General features: G+C 39.0%; 1 protein-coding gene and 1 long non-coding RNA gene across 3 annotated transcripts in view; one reads left to right on the top strand and one right to left on the bottom strand.

Moving 5' to 3' along the window:
* The window catches only part of Herc6 (HECT and RLD domain containing E3 ubiquitin protein ligase family member 6), an 87,702-nt gene extending 80,171 nt beyond the window's left edge, over window positions 1-7,531 (bottom strand). Inside the window, exon 1 of one of the 2 annotated variants that reach the window (XM_063247264.1) lies at window positions 7,331-7,531. In XM_063247264.1, coding sequence (XP_063103334.1) covers window positions 7,331-7,487 — 157 coding nt within the window. In that variant the 5' untranslated portion in view covers window positions 7,488-7,531. The remainder of the gene's footprint in view (window positions 1-7,330) is intronic. The other variant, XM_063247265.1, reaches the window with a different exon arrangement.
* The window catches only part of LOC134475736 (uncharacterized), a 39,473-nt gene extending 22,029 nt beyond the window's left edge, over window positions 1-17,444 (top strand). The window contains exon 2 of the long non-coding RNA XR_010046958.1: window positions 16,269-17,444. This is a non-coding gene — a long non-coding RNA (uncharacterized LOC134475736). The remainder of the gene's footprint in view (window positions 1-16,268) is intronic.
* Window positions 17,445-23,513: the final 6,069 nt, after the last annotated feature.

Below are 23,513 nucleotides of genomic sequence, written 5' to 3'. Positions count from 1 at the left end.
ATATGCAACAAATACCAGGGCACCAACCTATATAAAACAGTTACTAATGGGCATGAAAAATCAAATAAGCCCTAATACAATTGTATTAGGAGACCTTAATACTCCACTGTCACAAAAAGACAGATCAACTAGATTAAAAAACCCAATAGTTATTAGAATTAAATCAAACTTTTGAGCAAATGGACCTAATAGATGAATAGTGTTCCATCCCACAATATCAGAACACACATTCTTCTCAGCTGCCCATGGGACATTCTCCAAAATATACTACCTACTGGCTCATAGAACATGTTTCTGATCATAGGTTCAGAGGGTATCAGTACACGGAGTGGCACCTAGGGGGATCTCCTTCTGAGAGGTGTAGCCACTGTTGGTGCCCTATGGTTTTGTTCTGAGGTCCTATTTCATTTCCATTGTTTTGTTGGGTTGGGTTTTATTCTCTATATTTTGTTTAATTATGTTAAATCTGATGGCAGGAGAAGCTATTTCAAGGCTGGCAAGATACATTATACTAGCACTTTTGGATTTACTATTGGCTTGTTTTGATCCTTTATTGTATTCATCATTTTGTTTATATTGTTTCTATTCTATTCTGTTCTGTTTGATTTTTATTATGTCAGAAGTCATCTGCAGCTATTTTGAAGGCGTATCAAAAGGCACAATGGTAACTATTGTTGATTTTATAATGTTTTGAAGTCCTGGATCTCTCACACTGCTTTATTTTGTTGATTTCACTCTATTTTATCCTCTTTAAAATAAATTTTAAAAATTTTTAAAAAGAAATTGAAGAAGAAATTAGATAGTTTTTAGAGTTGAATGATAATGACAATACAACATACTGGAACTTGTGGGACACACTGAAAGCAGTCTTAAGAGGGAAATTTATAGCAGTAAATACCCATATCAAGAAAATGGATCAAGTGAATATAAACAACTTAATGCTGAGCCTCAGACTTCTAGGAAAAGAAGAGCAGGCTAAACCAAAAGCCCATACAAGGGAGGAAATTATAAAGATCAGAGCAGAAATTAACACACTGGAGACTAACAAAAATACAAAAAAAATCAATGAATCAAAGAGTTGGTTCTTTGAAAGATTAAATAAAATTGATGAACCGTTAGCTAATCTTATCAAAAAAAAAGGAAAGAAAAGACTCAAATCCGCACCATTAAGAACGAAAAGGGCAAAATCACAACAGACCCTAGAAACCCAGAAAATCATGTATACTTACTTTGAAAACTTGCATTCTAATAAGATGGAAAATACAGAAGAAATGGATATAATTCCTAGATACATGTGAGTTACCAAAGCTGAATCAGGAAAATTAAAAAATCCTAAGTAACCCAATATCAATATATGAAATTGAAGATGTAATTAAAGCCTATCAAAAAGAAAATCCCAGGCCTTGGGGGATTCACTGCTGAATTCTACAAGAAATTTAGTGAAGACCTAATGCTGCTACTTCTCAAAATGTTAAACGAAATTGAAAGGGAAGCAATACTTCTAAATTCATTCCTGGAAGCAAGCATTATTCTGATTCCAAAACCAGAGAAGGACTCAACTAAGAAAGAAAATTATAGGCCAGTCTACCTAATAAACATTGATGCAAAAATCCTCAATAAGATACTGGCAAACAGACTGCAACAAATAGTCGAAAATATTGTACACCATAATCAAGTGAGATTCGGTGTATTACATTTATGGATTTAGGTATTTAGGATTTGAAGTCAACATACCTAAATCCATAAATGTAATACACCATATTAACAGAGCCAAGGACGAAAATCATATGATCATCTCAACAGATAAACAAAAAGCTTCTGAAAAAGTCTAGCCACCAATTCATGATAAAAACTCTACAGAAAATTGGAATAAATGGTCTTTATCTCAATCTGACAGGAAGCTACCTATGACAAACCAACAGCCAGTATCATACTAAATGGACAAAAACTGAAAGCTTTCACTCTAAAATCAGGAACAAGACAAGGATGGCCACTGTCTGCACTCTTATTCAATATAGCCCTGGAAACTTTAGCTGGAGCAATTAAACAAGAGAAAGAAATGAAAGGAATAAAGATAGAAAAGGGAGAAGTTAAACTATTGTTATTTGCAGATAACATGATACTCTACTAAGAAGATACCAAAAACTCCACTTAAAGGACTTTCTAGATTTAATAAACAAATTCAGTACCACAGCTGGTTACAAAGTCAACACTCAAAAATCAATAGTTTTCTTGTACATGAATAAAAAACTCACTGAGAGAGAAATCAGGGAAACAATACCTTTTACAATACCATCCAAAAAATGAAATACCTAGGGATCCATTTAATAAAGGAAGAAAAAACTCTAAATCAAAAACTACAGTACTCTGAAAGAGGGGATTGAAGAGCATATTAGAAAGTGGAGAGATATCCTGTGCTCTTGGGTCAGAAGAAACACTATAGTGAAAATGACCATACTTTCAAACTGATATACAGATTCAATGCAATTCCAATCAAGATTCCAATAGTATATCTCACAAAATTAGAGGGATCAATCCTAAAATTCATCTGGAACCAGAAGAGACCTAAAATAGCAAAGGCAATCTTGGGCAACAGAAACAAGACAGGGGGTATCACAATCCCTGACTCGAAATTATACTATAAAGCTACTGTGATAAAAAACAGTATGGTACTGGGAAAAAAACAGACCCAAAGATCAGTGTAACAGATTAGAAGATGCAGAACAACTCCAGATACATTAAGATGCCTTATCTTTGACAAAGGTGCCAGACATATTCACCGGAAGATAGTTTCTTTAATAAATTGTGCTGGAAAAACTGGCTCTATACATGCTGAAAATTAAAACTGGATCCTTATCTTTTATCATGTACTAAGCTAAAAGAAGAATGGATCAAAGATCTTAATATTAAAACAGAAACATTAAATCTGCTGAAAGATAGAGTAGGTAAAACTCTTGATACGTTGGTGTTGGCAAAGATTTTATGAACAAAACCAAGATTGTACAGGAACTATCACAAATAACAACTGGGATCTCACTCTACTGAAAAGCTTTTGCACAGCAAGAGAAACCACCAACGGAGTGAAGAGAAAACTCACAGTGTGGGAGAAAATGTTTGCCAGCTGTTCCTCAGACAAAGGATTATTATTTGAGGACATATAAAGAACTTAAAAAAATATCAGTTCTTCAAGATTTAAAGGCCCAATCCAAAAATGGGCATCTGAGATGAAAACATACTTCTCAGATGAAGAAATACAGACAGCAAATAAATATGTGAAAAAATGTTCAATATCACTGGTCATTCAAGAGATGTAAATTAAAACAACACTGAAATTGTACCTCACTCCAGGAAGAATGGCTACTATCAAGAAATCAACCAATAACAAAGGCTGGTGCAGCTGTGGGGAGGGGGGAGGAAAACTTCTCCACTGTTGGTGGGGATGCAGACTGGTAGAATCACTGTGGAAATCAGTGTGGAGATTCCTCAGAAATCTAGGACTGGAGGTTCCACTCAACCCAGCTATTCAATCCCTTCTGGGTATCTTCCCAAAAGAATTAAAAACATTATATCACAGTGATGTATGTGCACCCGTGTTTATAGCAGCACAGTTTATAATATCCAGGTCGTGGGAATAACCTCAATGCCCAATGGCTGAGTGATGGATAAGAAAGATGTGGCATTTAATACAATGGAGTACTACTCAGCCATAAAGAAGGATATGCTAGACACTTTTATAGGTAAATGGATGCAACTTGAGAATATACTCATGAGTGAAGTAAATACACACATGTAAGTATCATATTGTTTCATAAATGTGACAAACTGAAAGAAAAACATATGTATGTGTGTATATGTATATAAAAATAGTTAAGATAATTATACTACAGATTTCACTGAGTTTGCTGAGGGGAAAAATTGTGCTGGTGTTGTTCAGACAACTGAATGCAGATGTCTTATGCTCTGGATGAATGATTTTGGGATTACAGTGGGCAATGCGTGTACCATTGTTGCCTCCTGACTGATGTGTTTTGAAATTTTGTTGTAGTCTTCTTCTTCTTCTCCTCCTTCTTCTTCTTCCTCTTCTCCTTCTCCTCCTCCTCCTCCTCCTCCTTCTTCTTCTCTTTCTTTTTATTCTTGAATAAAATGGGCTTGAAAAAACATACCCCAAAAGGCTTATGTTTTTCCAAACATAAACTTTGGTTCTCGTATGAAGGGCCTGCATCATTACCCAGCCACTCCCAGAAGACAACAAGCAAAGATCACACACAGACACAGAGGGCACACTGATAAAGCCCGCAGGTTGCCCTTGAGCAGATTGTAGGTCATGTGCTGGACAGTCTCGTATTCCTGACCTCCATTCTAGCCCAAAGCAGAGCCATGTCCTGGGCAGATGGCCACCTTGTTTACTTGCACAGCACTGGAGCTAGAAGTGAATAAGAACTCTTTATCTTCATTCATTAAGTTGGAAAAAAAGGCTCAATGGAATATTTTAAATTCTATGATTTTAGAATGCTTTTAAAGACTCTGCAAACAGTGTTCTCAAGGTGGTTGAAGACCTTTTTCAAGACCAAATATTTGTAGTCCTGACCCTTGCCATCTAATGCTGAAATCTGTTGCCCAGAAACCCCATCAAACAGACCTCCACTCCCTTTTCCAGGGTGACCTGTCGAAATGACAAGGTGGTGGCAGCTTGCTGCTCCTCTGTCCAAATTATTAAATTTGTCTACTTCCAGGAGGATCTTCAGTCGGTATATTGGCTGATTTTTTTTCTGGCTCCTACCCACTACAAATATTTGAAAACACTGACATTCTGTACTCCAAATCACTCCTTTTCCAAGCCAAACATTCTGGCTCCTTGAGGGTTTTTTTTTTTTTTTTATGTATCATGCTTTCAGTATTTCTTAACTGGTTGCCAGTGTTTGAATGTTGCCAGTATCCATCTCCAAGTGCTGCTCATGGAATAGAAGATGAGGCCCACAGTGAAGTAGAACGTGTGATTGTCATTATTGATTTTCTGCAGTCTTCTTAGAGGGATATGGGAAACAGGAACAGTTCTCCCTAGTTTATTTGGTTATCATTATCATTTATTAGTTATCTATTTGTACGATATTGCATATCAAGTACAAATTACTGGGCTGGATGTTGGAGATTATTTTATGAAGAAGACAAGGGGAACTCCACTTGGGACAGCAGGTAAGAAATGATGACATAGAGAGAAGAGGGCGTCAATAAGGGTAAACAGGAAATGATAAGAGATGTCTTAATCCTGGGGTGTAAGGAACTGTGAGTCAGGAAAGCCTTCCAGGAGAGAGGAAAAACAGAAAGCCTTATGCATATTAGTTAAGCAAAAATCTCATATATATGTGTATGTATATATATATGTATATACATAGTCATATCTGTTCTGAAAGATTTAAATCATAACCACACTCAAGAGATAGAGAAAGGAGATAGAGAATTCTCTGGGAAATAGAGAAGTCTGAATAGGCCTAAACAGGAGTGAATGAAAGTCCAGAACTCAAGTGTGTTTGCTCATAATACCAAGTGATAAACTTAAAATAATGCAATGGCTTCTTCTCTTTTACATGAGTGAAAGAAAACTCAATTAGTTTAAACTAGAAAGAGGAGTGGTTGGCTTAATTAGGAAATTCAAGGAGTAAAGTTCAGGCAAAGTTTGAACCAGGCACTCAAGTGATGCCAATAGGACGTTGTCTTTGTCACTAATTTCTAGGCTCTGTTTTCTCTGGTGGATTCAAGTTTGGGCATGTATGTGGTGGCCTCAAGCTATAGGAGTCCAGGATAGTTCTCAATAGAAAGAGTTTATCCCAGTTCCAAGACTGACCCCTTAGTCTCAGCTTGAGTTGTGTGCACACCTCTGAGCCCATTATTGTGACCAGGATGCTCCAGCATGGAACTATTTCTACTTCTGGGGCCAGAGAGTAGGTTTAACTTGATAAAAAATACACCATAGAATACTAGGAAATAGTATTCTTATTTCTCCCCAAGGAAATAAGAAAAATAAATATGATTTAATTAACTAAAAAAAGAAAAATGAACATGAGTAAGTATTTGTTCTTCAAAACAATCCAAGTGAAACTGTTATCCAGTACAGAGAAGATGAGAAATAGGTTCATGTTTTCTGGTACTGAGCAACTCAAGGTTCTGTGGGTGCTGAGAACTAGTTGCTGCAGAAGATGCAAAGAAAGCAAGGCATAGCCCTACTCTTAAGAAGCAACTGTCCAGAAGTTAGCTCTGCAACTTCAGTGTATCTAAGATCACTTAGGGCTCTTGTCTAAAATGTAGATTCCTGAGCTCTCTTCCACACACATTAAAAAACGTTTGATTCTGATATATAAGAATTTTCATTGTCTTATTAATTGCCATCTTTTATATTTTATTGTTTTACTTGTTCTTTATATATTTTTCTTCTGTTTTAAAGCAAGTGATTCTAAAATATGTGATCCTTGTACAATGTGTTGAGAAACATGTATCTGGGAAGGTAGCATAAAAATACCTAGTAAGTTGAGTATGATAGCACATACTTGTAATAGCTACTACACAAGAGGCAGAGGTAGGAGGATCACAATTTGAGACCAGCCAGGGCAAAATAGCAAAACGCTAACTCAATATAGAATTTTAAAAATAGGGCTGGAGATGTAGAATGTTTGACTAACATGAATGAGGCCCTAGGTTTGATATCAAGTACCACAAGGAAAATAATTGGCAGTTTCTAGTTCCATGCAAGCAAGCTTTAGTCTCAGCTCTGAGAGGAAGATTTTAGGAACATAAATAAAGGAATAAATTAGGTCTTTAAGAAGCAGATGCAAGAATGAAGAAGCTCTTTAATGCAAGGAAATAATGTGAACTAAAGCACAGGACTCCAGGAGCTCTGTTCAGGGAGTTGGCTAAATCGAGTAATAAATGCATTTTTAGCAATATGGCTATAAAAAGTAAGTTAACTTTAATGCCCCTGAATTATACACTCAAAATAGTTAAAATAGTGGGGATGAAGATTGTGGAGCGGTGCTAGAGGACATATTTAGCATCCTGGACTCCATCCCCAGCACCCAAAAAGTGGTTATAATGGTGAAAACTTTAAAAAATATTTTATCAGTGCCTATTAATTTTACAAAATATCGGGCTTCAATGTCATTATTTTCATACATGAATATAATGTATTTTGATGATACCCATCTTCTCCTTTATACCGTTCCTTGGTCTTATTCCTTTATCTAGTCTAGTAATAATCTCTTTTCTACTTTCATGCCATCTTTTTCTTTTTAGATTCCACATATTAGGGAAAATACTTGTCTCTCTGATTCTGACTTACTTGGTTTTGCATGATGTAACGAGAGTGGTCTTCCAAATGCCAGCCAAAGTGAGTTGATCTTATTGTGTGTCCTTTGCTCCAACCAGCTGTGCAGGAGCCTGCAGGGCCCTTGGAAGGTCCTACAGAGGCTGTAAAGCCTGCAGCATAACGAAGTCATCCATTATAGTGGCCAGTCCAGAGGACTTCCTCCCTGATGAGGATGGAAGGGAAGTGGAGTGTGCACAACTTTTCCCATGGACCCTTTTTGCATTCTAATTAGAGACTTATAAAACCAACAGCTAAACAAAAAAGGGACCAAGGACTTCACTTTGCTAGTGCTGCAGCATGCAAATAGCTCACTGTTCTGTAAATAAGCATGAACATACTCAGTTTACTCACCAAGCTGGGATTGTAGGTCATTCTTTGGACTGTCTGTATCTTCTCTGTTTGGAGGCAGATGTTTTTTACACATCTCTGGGAAATTTATGAAACATCTGGCACCCAAAGAGGGACTAGGCAGATCTCTAAACGTGAATTAGGGAAGAGAATCCAAGGGGAAATTCTGGGGTGGCCATCCTCCTCCATGTGGTATGTGGTGATGTGCCTTCTAGATGAGCATGGAGCACTGTGTGACTCATGTGCTGGAAGTGCTCACAGCATTTTACAATCCGTAAAGATAGTTCTTCTGGAATGAGATTGCAGGAGAGCTATAGCAGATGTTGAGTGGACTCTGCTATGTGTGATAAGACAAGCTCCTGAGGCTGAACTGCCTGGCAGGAAAGATCTTGAGGGGCACCCTCCCTCCTTGTGGGGAAGCAGATGCGTAGAAACCACTGTGTGAGTATGGGATGCCTTGAAAGCATGGAAATGCTGTCATTTCCATGAGCAGGATGATTTAAGGGGACAAAGGAGATGTGTAAGACCACAGCAGCTATGGGATGGCCTCTTCTCATGGCAATAGCATGAAGGCTATCTCCAAGTCCAAGATTGATCCAAACAAGTACATGAGGGAGAGAACTGGAACAAACCTGCTCAGGTGCTGGTGCAGGGGGTGAACATCACAGAGAAAGTGAAGATGGCCAAGGATCCAGGCCACCAGACTGAGTTCAAACCAGAGTCTGAACCCATACCTACCAGGGACGGGTCAGCCTGCCAAGGTGGGTGTCAGTGGCTCTCACACATGTGCCAGACCTTGGTGGGTAGTGAGGCTGGGCTTGACTCCAGCCTTAGGATGCCAGGGGAGGGGAACAAACCTTCTTGTCAACCCAAAAAGAGTTCATGAGTGCCCACTGGGGCACATCTTGGCTGACTGATAAATTTTCTTTTGGATTCCAATTTGAGTTGGTATTTTTGTCTAACTGGCATGCCTAAGACATTTCTTGTTTACAGCATTGGGACAGTGCTTAAACTGCAGTTACAGAGTTAACTTGTTCTTGTTTCTGCTTTCTGGCGGTGCTAAGATAATTTTGTTATTCAAGGTTACTTGGAAGTCTGCAACGCAGCTAGTCCTAATCAAAATATAAGCATCTGAGAGTAACTCTGTGATGAGAGAAAACATACACTAGGAGCATTTTGAAAAAACAAGCAACTACAGGACTTGTGAAAGAAAGGAACTGGTAAGCAGGATGGAGAAGGAAATGTAAAGAAAGTTATGGGTATGAGGATACATTTTTGGTAAGGAAAGATTTTATATGGTAAGAGTTTACTTTACCAAAGTGAAAAAAAGGATGGAGATAAAACCAGAAAATCTGAATAAGTAAAAAGTTTTGTGGAAGATGAAGCTTATAAAAGGAACTTTGGCTATTCTTTTTTTGTTTGTTGTTGCTTGTACTGATTTTTTTAGGCTTGAGAACCACCCCTTCCAAAGCACTTTATTGTTCAAATGTGGATAAAAGCCCTGTCATTGACTCTCAGTTGTCAATCCCTTCCCTTCCAACACAGGACCAGATAAGACCAAGAACCAGAAGAGCATTCAGGTGATGAGAGACAGTGGACACAGTGATTGGCCAATAATGCTTTAACAAGAGTGCAGCAAGGATAATAGAATATAAGGAAGCAGGAGAGCTGTGAAAATCATGGCAGAATCACTTGTGTCAGCCCTACAAAAGAGTACATAGAGCCAGGAACCTGTAAGGAAAGATTCTTGTGCATGAGTATCTGATGATTACTATCACAAAGGGCTGTACCAAAGTCATACATTTGCCCTAAAACAACTTGAGCATAACCTAGCAGATCTGTCATTGGCAAGTTCAGATCTTGAGATGTTCACAGGTATTTCTAAGACTCTTACAGGTATTGACATATTTTCATATCCCACTGTGCTCAAGTTGCCTAGCCCTTACCGAATATGAGAAAACAGAAGAGTCAAATGAGATTTGGACAAAAGGGTTTGATAAGCTAAGATACTCACAGGAAGATAATCAGTTGTGTATCCTAGCACCCAGCACCAAGGCAGCAGTTCCTTGGTAACTGCTTTGTTCCATATGTAAAGCCTTGCAGCAGGTAAATTCTATTACTGGATCTGCTTTAGTAACAGCAGAACCAGCATATCCAATAAATGCCTGGGTTGGAGGCCTCTTGGGCAAGATCCTTTCTAGTGGTGCAAGATCAAACATTACAAAAGTGGCATGCAAATCTGTGGCAGCATGGAGTAAATCCTGAGAGAAAGTAAATAATACTATAATTTCACTAGTAATAAATTTGTCTCTGGCCATAATTCACATTGCAATTGGACTTTGACTTCCTCAACTAAATGTTTATGTGGGAAAGCCAAGTCCATGTGAATGTGAATTTGACCATACAGAATCTGCATGACTTCCATCCTCTACAAAAACCTGTACCTGGGCAATCACAGACTCTGTCAAGGAATTCCCTTCTGTTGTTTTGTTAAATACATATGATGTGCCAATGAAACAGCCATCTAAATATTTGTGTCCACATAATACTGTTCTTGTCAAGGAGATCAATCTCTTCTTGCAGTGGGCAGTGACCATGGCGGCAACCCACAGTCCAACTATTGCATCTGTTGGGGCTTTACCTTCTCCAGTTAAGTGACCCTGCCAAGGACTACCCTCGTCGCCCTTCAAAATTGGACTAATTTTATGGAGACCCCCCCAAACAGAGATGGAGACTTTTTTTAAAGTGACATAAGTAAGGAAACCTGTAAGTAAATCCTAACCCATGCATACTTAATTGGCAGCATATACTCTTGATTGGTTCTGGTGTCAGTTCTAGCAGATAGCATCTGCTTCTGCAGTCTGTATCACTGCTATGGCACAACTGCTCAGTGCTCAGTTCACAAAGTCATAACACATCCTCCAAGGCTCAGGGAACACTGCAGAAGAGGGAGTGCAAAGACCTCAAGAGACTGAAAAAAGGGTGGAATGGAGTGAGAACTGTCCTCTGAACCCTAACCAAAGTAACTTTATCTTATGTCCTCTCTCCCTTCTGAACTCACTGTTCAAAGTTCCTGGGGTCCCTGCCAGGTGCTGCTGAGGCTGTGTGCCAAGCTGCAGCATAGCAAGGTCATCTCCATCATTGTGCTAAAGCGAGCTTCCAAGGTCCAGAGGAGTTCCTTCTCGATAAGAGTGGAGTGGAATACACAAAATATTTTCCATGGATTCTTCCAGCTTTTGACCCTGTTTTTGTTCTAATTAAAGCCTAAAAAGCCAGTAGTTAAGTAAAAAACAGGATAGTGGCTTTGGTTGTTCTGCAACCTGTAAGTCACCCACTGTTTTGGAAGTATCCCCTTGTAAATTCAATTACTCACCAAGCTAAGCTCATCAGAGCATTCCTTGGGCTGTCTTCTCCTTTTCAGTTTGGAGACAGATTGTTTTTATGTCTTCCTGGGAAATTCACACAATACATAATTTTCTTCAGTTCTATTTCTTATTCCTGCAAATGACATAATTTCATTTTTCTTTATAGCTGAATTGTGCATATATGTCATATTTTCTTTATCTATTCATCTATTGATGGGCACTTAGATTGGTTCCATATCATGGCTAGTGTAAACTGCAATAAACATGACTAAGCAGGTGTCCCTATAGTGTACTGCCTTTAATTGCTTTGGGTATATATACTAAGAAGTGGTATGGCTGGGTCATATGGTATTTCCATTTTTAGATTTTTTTGAGGAACATCCATACTGATCCTCATAGTGACTGTACTAATTTACATTTCTCCTGCAATGCTAAAAAATGTAATGTATATTTTCCTGCCTTGTTTTTAAAGTAAGATTGATACGTGCAGAAATTCTCCTTATATTGTAGAAACTGGGCTTAAGTCTGGCAGCCTTGATAGATGGAAGGTTATTAATATTTAAAACATGGCAAACCATCTAGGTCTACTTAAGCAGGAATAACACACACATTCGTCATGACTTTGGCCCAACAGTCAGAAAAGATGTGAGGGGGTTCCTTGGGGTGCCAGTTGTTAATCTTCATGCATGACTACAAGAGGTTCAGTGGGCCCCAGGAAAGGGAGAGCAGGTAGAGCAGTGAAAGGGGACTTCAGAGCCTTGGGGAGCACTGCTTCACCACTGAAAATGAAGTTGTTTAGAGTATTATCAGAGCTGATATGAGTTTATCAGCATGTACTTGCAGAACACCAACAACATTACTGGGCTTTGTGGGGGTTTGCAGTGCTGGTGATTGATTCCCAAGGTCTTGTGTGTGATAAGCACATGCTTTCCTGGAGAGCTGCACCCAAAGCCCCTCAAAGATTTCACTGTACACTACATTCCATTCAGTACTGCTTTAATTGTAAGAAAAGATATTTTTAAAAGATAAAATTTGCCTTTTTTCATTGTATCTGATAGAAATGTATCTCCCCACTGAAGTTTCCTTCTTTCTCCTCTCAAAGCTTCCTACCTGCCAGCCATCTACAGACATACACCTCTAGGCACCCAGTTCCCAAGAGGAAGCCCTGGTTTCCTGCAACATCATATGCTGGACAAGATACATGTCTTACTTATGTCTGTTCCTGGAGCACTTCTTACACTGATATCAGCTTGGTAGTAGCTCACCAGGGAACTTGACCTGATAAATTAAGGTGAAGATTTACACTTTTAAGGAATGTGGACATCTTTGGTCCAGAGTGGTAAAAACATCTTTGTTGCTATAAATTCAAGGAGAATGGTTGTGGAGGTAGTAGTTATTTTTGAGAATCTAGGGAAGTCTGACACCATTCATCTCTTAATCACACTATGATGATTTCTACTCAGATGATGTTTGGTGTAACCACTCCGCAAAAACCGTTGCCTGAAAGATGTTGATGACTTTTATACTAAGATGCTAAAAATTAAAATAATTGCTTAAAAGATATTTAACAAAAACAGTTACTTAAAAAGACAGTTATTAATAATATTGTCATTCTGTACTGAGCTCATTACCCTAGTAACCAAGCACCAACCACATAGTTATAAATTAACTGACCACATCGTTCTGCTGTTCTGTAATGCGTCATCCCCCCCTACCTTAGTGACCTGTGTGCAATGTCAACTTTTGTTCCCCTTGTAAGAGACAAATGATGCTGTGTCAACCATTGTTCCCTTTATGAGAGACAAATGTTCCTGGAATTGGCAGACCAAGGGCTATGAATTGGCTAACCATCCACTGTGAAATGCCTCTTACCTCAAGCAAAGGGGAACAAAGGCCCACCTTATTTCTGTTTCTCATCACTATGTACTTACTGATCAATGAGCTAATCATAAATAAACTATAAAAATCAGTCAAAACTCTAACTCAGTTGCACAGCTTTGCAAATTCCATCTGCGTTGTGTTGCTGGACCAGCTAAAATAAAAGCGTTTCTTTTAAAAAGACGTCTTGCCCCGTTTGTCATCTTGGGGTCTTGCCCCGTTTTTCACCATGGGGCCCTGTTTTTTGAGTAGAGTACAACAATGACTAAGTAAAATAACATTCACAAAGAATCCCCAAACTCCAATCTTTGCAATTGCCTCTGGGATAAATCAGTTGTGTGTTCTGTTTCTGCTTCCCAGTCTTTCTTTCTTTCTTTCTTTCTTTCTTTCTTTCTTTTTTTTTTTTTTTTTGTCTTTTTCTTTTTTTATTGATACCAGGGATCGAACTCACGACTGCCTGCTTGCAAGGCAGGTGCTTATGCCGCTGAGCTAAATCCCCAGCCCCTCCCAGTCTTTCATAGAAAGGTGATGAAACATTGAATTTAAAAGGAAATGGGTCTAGAGTTAGGGGAACAGCTAGCTCAATGTAGAGACATTGCATAGCATGTATGACTCTCTGGGTTGGATCCCTGATACCACCAAAAAAAAAAAAAATTAAAAAATAAAAAGAAAATAGAAGTAAAAAGAAAACATTTTTTAAAAAAGTAAATTAACTAAATGCTATTAGAGATCCTGAATTGGATCTTGGAACAGAAAAAGGAACACTTATAGAAAAAAGCTGAAATCTAAATAGTCAATAGTTAATAGTATTGTACCAGTCTTAATTTCTTACCTTTGAAAAATGTACTATGGGGCTGGGGATTTAGCTCAGTGGCATAAGTACCTGCCTTGCAAGCAGGCAGTCGTGAATTTGATCCCTGGTACTGATAAAAATGAAAAAGACAAAAAAAATGTACTATGACTATGCTTGATAATATGACATTAACATTAGGAAAAGTTGGGTGAAGTACATACAGGAATTATCTAGACTGTCTTCACAACCTTTCTGGAAATCTATATTTAAGAAAGGTGAAGGAATCAATTAATGGTGGTGCAGGTTTCTAATCCCAGCATTCTGAGAGGCTGATGTAGGATGATAAGTTTGAACTCAGCCCAGGCACCTTTACACTTTAGAGAAACTGTCTAGAAACAAAAAAAAGAAAGAAAGAAAAGAAAAAGGATTGAAGTTTTGAACCAGTGTAAGATAATCTAGGTCTTAATTAGTCTATTCATAGAATAACTGCATTTCAATGACACTGCTGACCCCATGGGTGTGAACATCCCTTGCTCAAAGCCAGGCCAGCCACATACCAGTCTTTTAACAATGCATCACCAGACATAACTATTTAAAATGCTTCACAAAAAGTAGCTTGAAACACAGATTAGAGATGGTGAATGAATTAATCTAGTAAGGAAATTTCAAGGCAACCCAGTGTTCAGATTGTGGCATGGGTTTTGCTGGCAACTTTTAACCATGTTTATCCTAAAATACAGGGCAAAAGGCCCATTTGAAGAGTTTTCAGTTTGACCACAAAGGAAGCACTTGGAAAGATGGTACAATACTGAGTGGAATTGCTTAACATTAAAAATAAGATAAGTACTTTATAACAGCACAATAGAAAAAATGCCTTCAGGGCACCCCAGAAATCAGAATAATCTTGCCCTTTAACTTGTAAAGGTCAAAGACTTCTGCTTAAGAAGACTCTCCAGTGTGCTCTGTTCTTTTTGAGTCAAAGAGGAAATGTTTCCCGGACTTCAGCTATCTAACATATTTCCCTGAAAATAATATTTAACCAGAAAATAAGCCCTGGTGTGATATTTCAGGATGCTCATAATATAAACCCTAATTCCAAAATAAAGCCCAGTTAAGATCGTCAGCCAGAAAGATGCATTTAGTATGCCTCTTGCAACACAAGATAGACATATTGAATTGTAAAGCAATAGTAATACATAATTAAACATAAATCAATATTATTACTATATTTTTAAATTTTATTTTGAAAGTAGTAAAAATATAACCGAACAAGGCAGATGACAAAGCCAATCGAGACAATACAGTGAAACTGGTACAGAACTTCATAGCAGGATACTGAGATGGAAGTAACAGGTACTATAGAATATCTCATTATCTTCACAATAGTTATCCAGTCAATTAGATTTAATGAAATCAAACCAAAAACAGAACATTATAAAATGAATTGAGAGTATTGAATAGAGCAAAAGAAACATAACAAAACAGTGAAAACAACCTTTGCCTTCAAACAGAAGATAGAAGGAAACCCCCATATTTGCTATATTGCATAAGGTCATCCAGTCAAGAGACACCGAGACATCTATACCCAGTAACTGGGGGAGGATTGGGGAGAGAGGGTGTTTGATTCTCAGCTCTGGGTCAGTAGGCTCTCAAGAGGGGGTTGCTGGTTCTCCTCCTGGTGTGCTCCAGGGGCGCTTACCAAGAGGGAGGGTGAGTAAGCTGTCTAAGCCCCACCATGGCTGGATCTCGGGAGCTGCTGCAACCCAGGGCATCTCCTGAGGTTTTTGGGGTTCTCTTCAAATTAAGTATTCATGGCTACCAAAGCAGGCACCTTTGGAGGAGAGGTAAACATCCATGAAGACAGATGAACTTGAGAGTTATTGCCAGATGATCAATCAGGGTACAGACTTAGTGCATAAATAAGATGGGCAAAAAGATGTGGCCATGTCAGTATGAATCTAGATAGCTCAATACATTGTGTGTTGTAATGGACATACTTAGTGAACTTTATGACATGAAGAGATGTTTTCTGAATTTGGGTGCCTGCAATTTTTTGTTACTTTAGTGTGGATTATTATTCTTAACTGTCACCATTTTGATTGCCACTCTAGTCTTGTAAATCTTCAACTAACACTTGATTTAACAGAAACTCTCTGAAGCCCAACCTGAAAGACTCATGAGTTGGGTGAAGAATTCATAAAATAAAATCACTGACAGCTGTGTTGCCAATGCATTAAAAGTAGGCTACATGGACAAGTGCTCACTTAAGGAGAGTTGTATTGCTGGAGGTAAGAGATTGGGGCTAATATTTCTATAAGAAATGAAGTTGAAAGAAATTCAGGTCAGAATTTGAGATTTGGAAAGTTATGACAATGTTTCACAAGATGACATGACTATATGAATAAATGTAGATTTTTGTACATGAATAAATGTAAATTGTTGTACATGAATAAATGTAGATTGTTGTTCACGAAAAAAGAAGACATTGCCTGAAAATAAGACTTATTGTGTCATTTTTTTTATACAGGGTCTTTCTATGTAGTTCAGGTTGGCCTTGAATTGGCAGTGATCTTCCTGCTTCAGCCTCGCAAGAGCTGGGATTACAGGCATGCACCACCACACCCAGCCCTATTGTGACTTTTGGAGCAAAAATTAAGACCTACTGTTGTTTTCCTGGAAATGTGGTAGGTGCTCAGAGGCCTCTGGAGCTATGGTTGAAGGGGTGCAGCTACTGCTCCAGCTGGCAGTAGACTTTGGTGGCATCGTCCATGCAGTGCTGGTTTTAGGTGCGTGCAGAATGTAAGAATTGTAGAGTCAGGGAAATTTCCACCCAGACTCAGAAGAAAGCTTGTGATCCCAAGCAGCGTGTCCCTGAGAGGGCAGTGTGCGAAGCTGTGAGAGTGACGCTGAAAGTGCAGTGGAGACCTCAGGAAGTTGGGAAAACCAGGAATGTGAAACATCCATGAAGGAAGGCCACAAGCAGTGAGCAAAACCAGCCTAACAGGGAAGCCATGAGAACTGTAACAGGCAACATCACAGCAGTGGGCTACTCTGGCCTGTGAAATTCACATCTTTGCTCCAGGTGCTGGACTCAGAATTATAGGATTTAATGTTTACTCTGCTGGGTTTTGATCTTGCTTTGCTCCCATTCCTTTCTATCCCCCTAGTTTTCCATTTAGAATGAAATGTTTACCTTGTGCCAGTGTATGTTGACTATGTTTATATTTCTTTTCTACTTTTATGGATGCCAACAGCTAAGAGTTTGACTTAAGTCTCAGAAGAGACTTAGGACTTGGACTTCTCAGCAATGCTGAAACTGTTAGAACTTTGGCTAAACTCTTAGAGATGAACTAAATGCATTTACATAAAGAGATGTACATTATTCTTCCAGGGACCAGGAATGTTACAGTTTCAGGCAAAACTGTCCCTCAACAGCCTCATGTACTCAGAGGCAGGGCTTTTGCAAGGTGGTTGAATTATGCAGGCACTACAGCTGCTTTGCTATTAGGAAAGTGGGCCTAGTTAGAGGTCAATGACTGAGGGCCCCACCTGGAAAATGTATCTCTTCCCCAGCTCCTCCCTTCTCTTTCTGCTTTATGGCTACTGCAATGGGATCAGCTTTCTCCTCCTGAGGCTGTTTTGGCATGCTGCTGACCATGCAAGAACTGAAACTGTGTGCCAAAATAAACCTCTCTTTCTCATAGTTGTGGGTGTTGGATATTTTGTCCTAGGAATGAGAAAGTGACTGACACATACTACTTCATGATAGTTGAGAGAACATGGTTGACATGATGCAGATTACTACGTTTAGTAGGAGGGCAAAAGTGCCACAAGAATTGCTTTACTTTTGGAAATGTTTGTGGATTTACTCAAACTGTTACTCCAAGTTATCTTGGAAAATGGGACCAGAGAAACATAGACTTCTTTTTTTAAATTAAACTAAATTTATAGAGCCAAGGTTTTAGCTCAGTGATAGGCTGCTTGCCAAGCATGTGTAAGGCCCTAGGTTGATATCTTCCCTTAAGAGAAAAACTTACGGCTTTAACTATTACATATGAACACAAAAATTATGTGCTAGGATGTAACTCAGTGAGAGAGCATTTCCATAGCATGTGTGAGACTTTGGGACACTCAGTACTGCAAAAGACAAAAATCCTCAAAAACTGTACACATGAGTACCATATATTTCAATACATGTATACATTGTGTAATCTGGTTAAACATATTTATCTCCTCAAACATTTATATTTCTTTATAGTAAAAGCATTGAAAATCTTTTTTTTTCTAGCTCTTTGAGATATTCATTACACAACTGCTATCTCTAGTTGCCCTGCTGTGCAACAGTGCACTGGAACTCCTTGCTCTTACCTAATGGCTCGTAAAATCTCATGATCAACCTCTTCCTATTACTCCCCAAACCATCCCCACCTCTGGTAGCCACCATTCAACTCTCGATCTCTGTGAGACCAACTTTTTTATATTTCACAAATAAGGTCCTGCAGAAGTAACCTCTGTGCCTGGTATATTTTACTTAATGATCTACAGTTCTATCAGCGTTGCTGTGAATGACAGGATTTCACTCTTCAGTATGGCTGAGTAGGGTTCCATTGTGTATATGTATTACATTTTCTTTATCCATTCATCAGCTGATGAACACATAGGTTGTTTCCATGTCTTGGCTATTGGGACTCGTGTTCCAATGAACACAAAGTAAAACAGCTCTTTGACATACTGACTTCACTTCCTTTAGTTACATTCCTATGACAGTGATTGCTGGTCCATGTGGTAGTCTTATTTTTAATTTTTTGAGAAAAGATTTCTGTGTTTCACACATCGTTCTCAGACTCCTGGCCTCAACTTACCTCTAGCCCTAGCTACTTGGGAGGCTGAGGCAGGAGCACTGGTTGCTGTGAGTTTGAGGCCAGCATGGTTACATAACAGTTCATGGCCAGCCTGGACTAAGAACATAGTGAGACACTGCCTCAAAAACAAAACAAACGAACAAATTCATGATTCTCATATAGGAAAGCAAGATGGAATTTTTAGCTTATGCACTTTTCACTTTCTACGATCAACATGCATTCCCATAATCATGAAAAATAAATGTTTACATACACAAGGTTACCAAATATTTTGCATCTAACTTGTGTCTTTCAGGCCAAGATTTAGTTCAGCATAAGCACCTGCCTGGCAAGCACAAGCTCCTGAGTTCAATCCCTGGTACCACACACACACACACAAACACACAAAATTGTATCTTTCTAAGTGGGTCACTAAAATTGAGGAAATGTCAATTTTCAGAAGACTATCATATACTATTTTCGGAACCAATTTTATGTAAAAAGAAAAGAAGACTTTGGCTGTGCTACATTACTTGTTCAGTTTTTTTTCAAAGTTATTTAGAAAAAAATATTTAGCTGTTGGCAAGGGTTGTTGTCCAAAATACTAGAAATAATAGCAAGGCAATGCTACTTGAATACTGTGAAGCACATTTGGCAAGCGATTTCAAAGGGAGAGTTTCTAGCCTCCCCGGCCCCCTCCATCTGTCCCCCCCCCCCCTTTCTGCTTGAATTGAAAGCACTGCTTGATTCTCTCTGGGAAAAGCAGCCTGACCGGAGTGGAGGGACTTCACTTCTTCTAGGAGAGGGGTGAACCAGGAGGTCACAGTTAGAGCTGCGAGGGAGGAGAGGTGGGGCAGAGGCAGAAGGCATTTGAGTGGGGGCTGTACATACTGGTGGCCTTGAGGAGCTGACATTGGCCAGGCTGAGTGTAAACTTGGGGACAGGAAACATGTTCCAAAGGTCTATCCATAGGAAAACCAAAAAGCCCTATAGGTTTATTTGCTTTTAGTTGACTTTCAGTATCAGTAATTTTGGAGGTCACACAGCTGAGCCACAGGTAAATGATTAGTCTGCTACCAGCTTTACTTTTAAGTGATACCTCCGACGGGGGCCGCCTCACTGGTTAAAAGTATTCTCCAACAAAATCTGCTTTCTGCTCTCCTCTCCTTTCAGTATCTTAAACTACAGGGTTAACTATTCCTGGGAAAAGAGACTAAAAAGATGTGAACCATAAATCTTAACCAAATGGTGACTTTTCTCTACGTTTATAGAACCCAGGTCAGCTGACGATGTTCAGGTAACATCAAACTGCATCTTCAACACAAAGCATGTAACTTGCTAATCCTGTACTTTAGTTAAAGGTGAAAGTACAGATAATGTTTCACTTACAGGAAGTGTTGTGCTTATCTGAATAATTACAGGGACTGGCCCACGAGATGAATGAAGGTTGGTTTTACTGCAAGGATGATCTAGCAAGAAAAGAGAAAAATTCATTCACTGAGTGACACAGATGGTTTTTGAGCTTGAATATTTGCTCAGCATGTGGTCTTCTGCCCACTGCTGCCCTGCCCTTCTTTTCCCTCCCCATCAGAGCTGTTTCACACACGCACAAGCGCATGCGCACGCGCGCACACACACACACACACACACACACACACACACACACACACACACCTGAGTTCACTACGATGATCTTTGTTTAGGGGATAGTCATTTTTCTGTGTGTTGTCAGACTTTTAGCCCCTTAAGTAAACTTTGATTCCTTCCTCAATGCTTGTCTTGTGCATATAGGCTTTTGAACAGCAAGCAGATAGACTTGGGTCTGGTAACAAGGGGGTTTGTTAAAAAGTTTGTCTTGTGATTTGTTAAGTTCCCCAACCTCGCCCCCATAGCACTAGTCTCCCACTCCCAAAGCCCTGCCTAACTTGATCTATTGTTTTCCAGTTTTAGTTACCTGTAATCAACAGTGATCCAAAAACATTAAATCAAAAATCCAGAAATCAACAATCAGATGTGCTCTGTTCTGAGTGGTGTGATGGAAACTTGTACCATCCCACTTCATCTCGCCTAGTACATGAGTCATTGTTTATCCAGCAAGTCCGAGCTGGCTGCTCCACCCACTCCACAGATCAGGGATTGGTCATCTTGGCTATCAGGAAGACTGTGATAGTATCACAGTACTTCTGCTCAAAAACCTTTATTTAGCTGATAACTTCCTTGAAGCATCCATAGTAGTGATAGTGGGCAACATTGCTTACAATTGCTCTATTTTATTGTTGCTTATATTTTACGTGACTAGTATATAAGTGAAATTTTGTAATAGGCATATATGTATAGGAAAAAATAGTACATGTAGGCATCTGTTGGGAGTCTTTAAACATAGCCCCACGGTTATAAAGGAGGATTATGGTATTGATATAAACTGCATGTATTTCAAACTTGACTATGTATTTACTATCTGCAATGGTCTTGGGAAAATCAATTTATCTCTCAGTATACTAAGCTGATTCCCTCATCTGTGAAGTGGGGCTATCGTCCTGTCTGCCTTATGGAGTTGTTGTGAAGATGAACTGAATGTTAACCCATTTCCACAACTGAAACAATGCCTGACTGTTATGAGGGCCATATAGCCATGTATGAGTTAGCTACTGTTTCTCTAGGTACTTAGAAGCCAACTGATGTTGTTTGAATGTATTGTCAGTAGACTGGCTCACAAATAATCCTGCAGAATTTGAAATACTACTACACTGGCTGTCATCATTATCTACCCAGTCTCTGAATCATTCTTTTGTCCTTATTTCTAAGCAGTCACCAATTTTTGTTAATTCACTCCCCTCAATCTCTTGCCTCTCTACTGCCTTAAATGATTCAATAATTCTTTCTTACATATTGCAGTAGCTACCAGCTTGTTCTTTTCCTCAGGATATGCTAGGCTGATATCCTTTAAAATAGAACCAGACTGTTACTCTAAAATTCAGAGCCCCATACATTACTTCCAGATTACACCTCTGGAGTATGGCTATTTGCATTCTTCATTCCCAGTTCAACCTGACTTCCTTAAGTCCTGCCATTTCCCATCCACCTACCACATTACTGCCATGTAGCCCTTGCACTGGTCCTCTCTTTTCTCAGCATTGATCTTCATATGATTGTTTAATGAGTTGCTATTTTAGCTGTTACGACACTAATAAAAAATGTTCTCAGAAACCTGAGGCGAGGTTAGTCATTTCCTCCTCTCCATTTACCCTGCCTTTGCACATTATGTGCTTGGGATTATAAATATATGGGGCTTTCTTCATAGACTATAATCTCCTTAATGACAGGGACTGGCAATTTCTTTGTTTGTTCAAAGCCATGGCCATATTCCTGACACGTCAAACAGGTTTAATAGCTATGTGGCCAGTGCATGAGTTAATAAATGAATGCAATAGTAAAATACCTCTAGTGACTAAGACATTGGTAGGTTAAACACAGCAAAGGAGAGAAAATGGTAGGCAGAGTCCACTGGCCACAAGATAGAGAAACTCCTTAGTATTTGTGCTAAGTGAGTAACATAATACCTTTAGATTTATATGAAGATGGAACTAACTAATAGATAAAAAGTGCTTGGAAAGTGTCTTGTGTATAATAAGCATGATATACATACATACATATATATATATATATAAAACACACATAAGTTATTGTCAGTGCTGTTGAAAAAGAATTACTGTAAACTGTGAGAGATAAGGACTCTGATTTGAGTTACTATTTAACTCCTAACATTTGTGGCAGAGTTTCCTACTGAATAGGAATTTCATAAAGCTTTATTAAAGGTATATGAATATAATGAAAAAGAAAACCAAATGAGAAAAAAGACCTCATGGAGGTCAAATGAGGATGCAACTGAGAGTAAGTACAGAGATGTTGCTGGTTGCTCTGTCTGGAGTCACCACACTGGGGAGGGAACAGTGGGGCTATCGCTTTGCTTGGGAGTTTCAGACCAGGCTGGATAACATAGTGAGACCTCACTGTAAGGAGAAAAGACACTGCTAAGTCACCTCAAGGGTAGACCATCACTGAGACAGAAACAAAGTGCCTTAGAGCTCCTGAACTTCTTTCACTCTGATGAAAATTTTGACTTTGCCCACCTTGAACAGTGTTCTCTGTGATTCAACAGATAAATTTGGGCTACACAAACTTCCCGTAGCACAATGCAGATGATAACTATTAAGAATACTCAGGAGGACAAACAAAGAAATCAACTAGCCAAACTTCCTGATAAGCTGAGTGAGCCATGCACACTCCAGGAAGAGAAAAGTCCGTGTCTCCTGAGAATCCACCATGCTGGGACTTGGGGGACCAACCAAGAAATCAGCCCTCCTGGTAAACTGCACCAGCCATGTGAGTTCTAGGGAAAGACAAGACAGCACCTCCCATGAGCCAACAATGCAATTAAATACTTGTATTGTTTGGTTGATTATACAGGCCTGGGGCCAGAGGTTTGAGCATCTCTTGGGAGGATGATAATATCTAATACATCAAATATGGGGGATTTCCTTCTATCTTGCCTTTGAAGTCCAATATTGTTTTCACTGGTCTGATTAATTGTTTTGCTGTATTCAATATTCTCTCTTGATTGGCTTTATGGTGTTTTGTTTTTGGTTTGATTTTGCTATTCCTGATGGAAGGATCAGCTGTTGTGAAGATAACAAGATATGCTATGGTAGCTATTGTTGTTTTCCCAATATCGTGATCTGGAGTTGTATACTCATTTTGCTGCATTGCCTTGATTGTCTTTGTTCTGTCTTGTTTTGTTGGATTTTACTATCTTTAAAATAATAAAAAAAAAGAATACTCAGATATACTAAGTATGGTGATGCAGGGTTAATCTCAGCCCTTGGGAGGCCGAGGCATAACCATGAGTTCAGTTACATAGCCAGCTTGAATCA

The sequence above is a fragment of the Cavia porcellus genome, unplaced genomic scaffold (assembly GCF_034190915.1).
Source record: "Cavia porcellus strain 051 isolate PalLab524CR breed Dunkin Hartley unplaced genomic scaffold, mCavPor4.1 scaffold_4, whole genome shotgun sequence".
NCBI lineage: Eukaryota > Metazoa > Chordata > Mammalia > Rodentia > Caviidae > Cavia > Cavia porcellus.
This window is presented reverse-complemented; position numbering and strand designations above follow the sequence as displayed.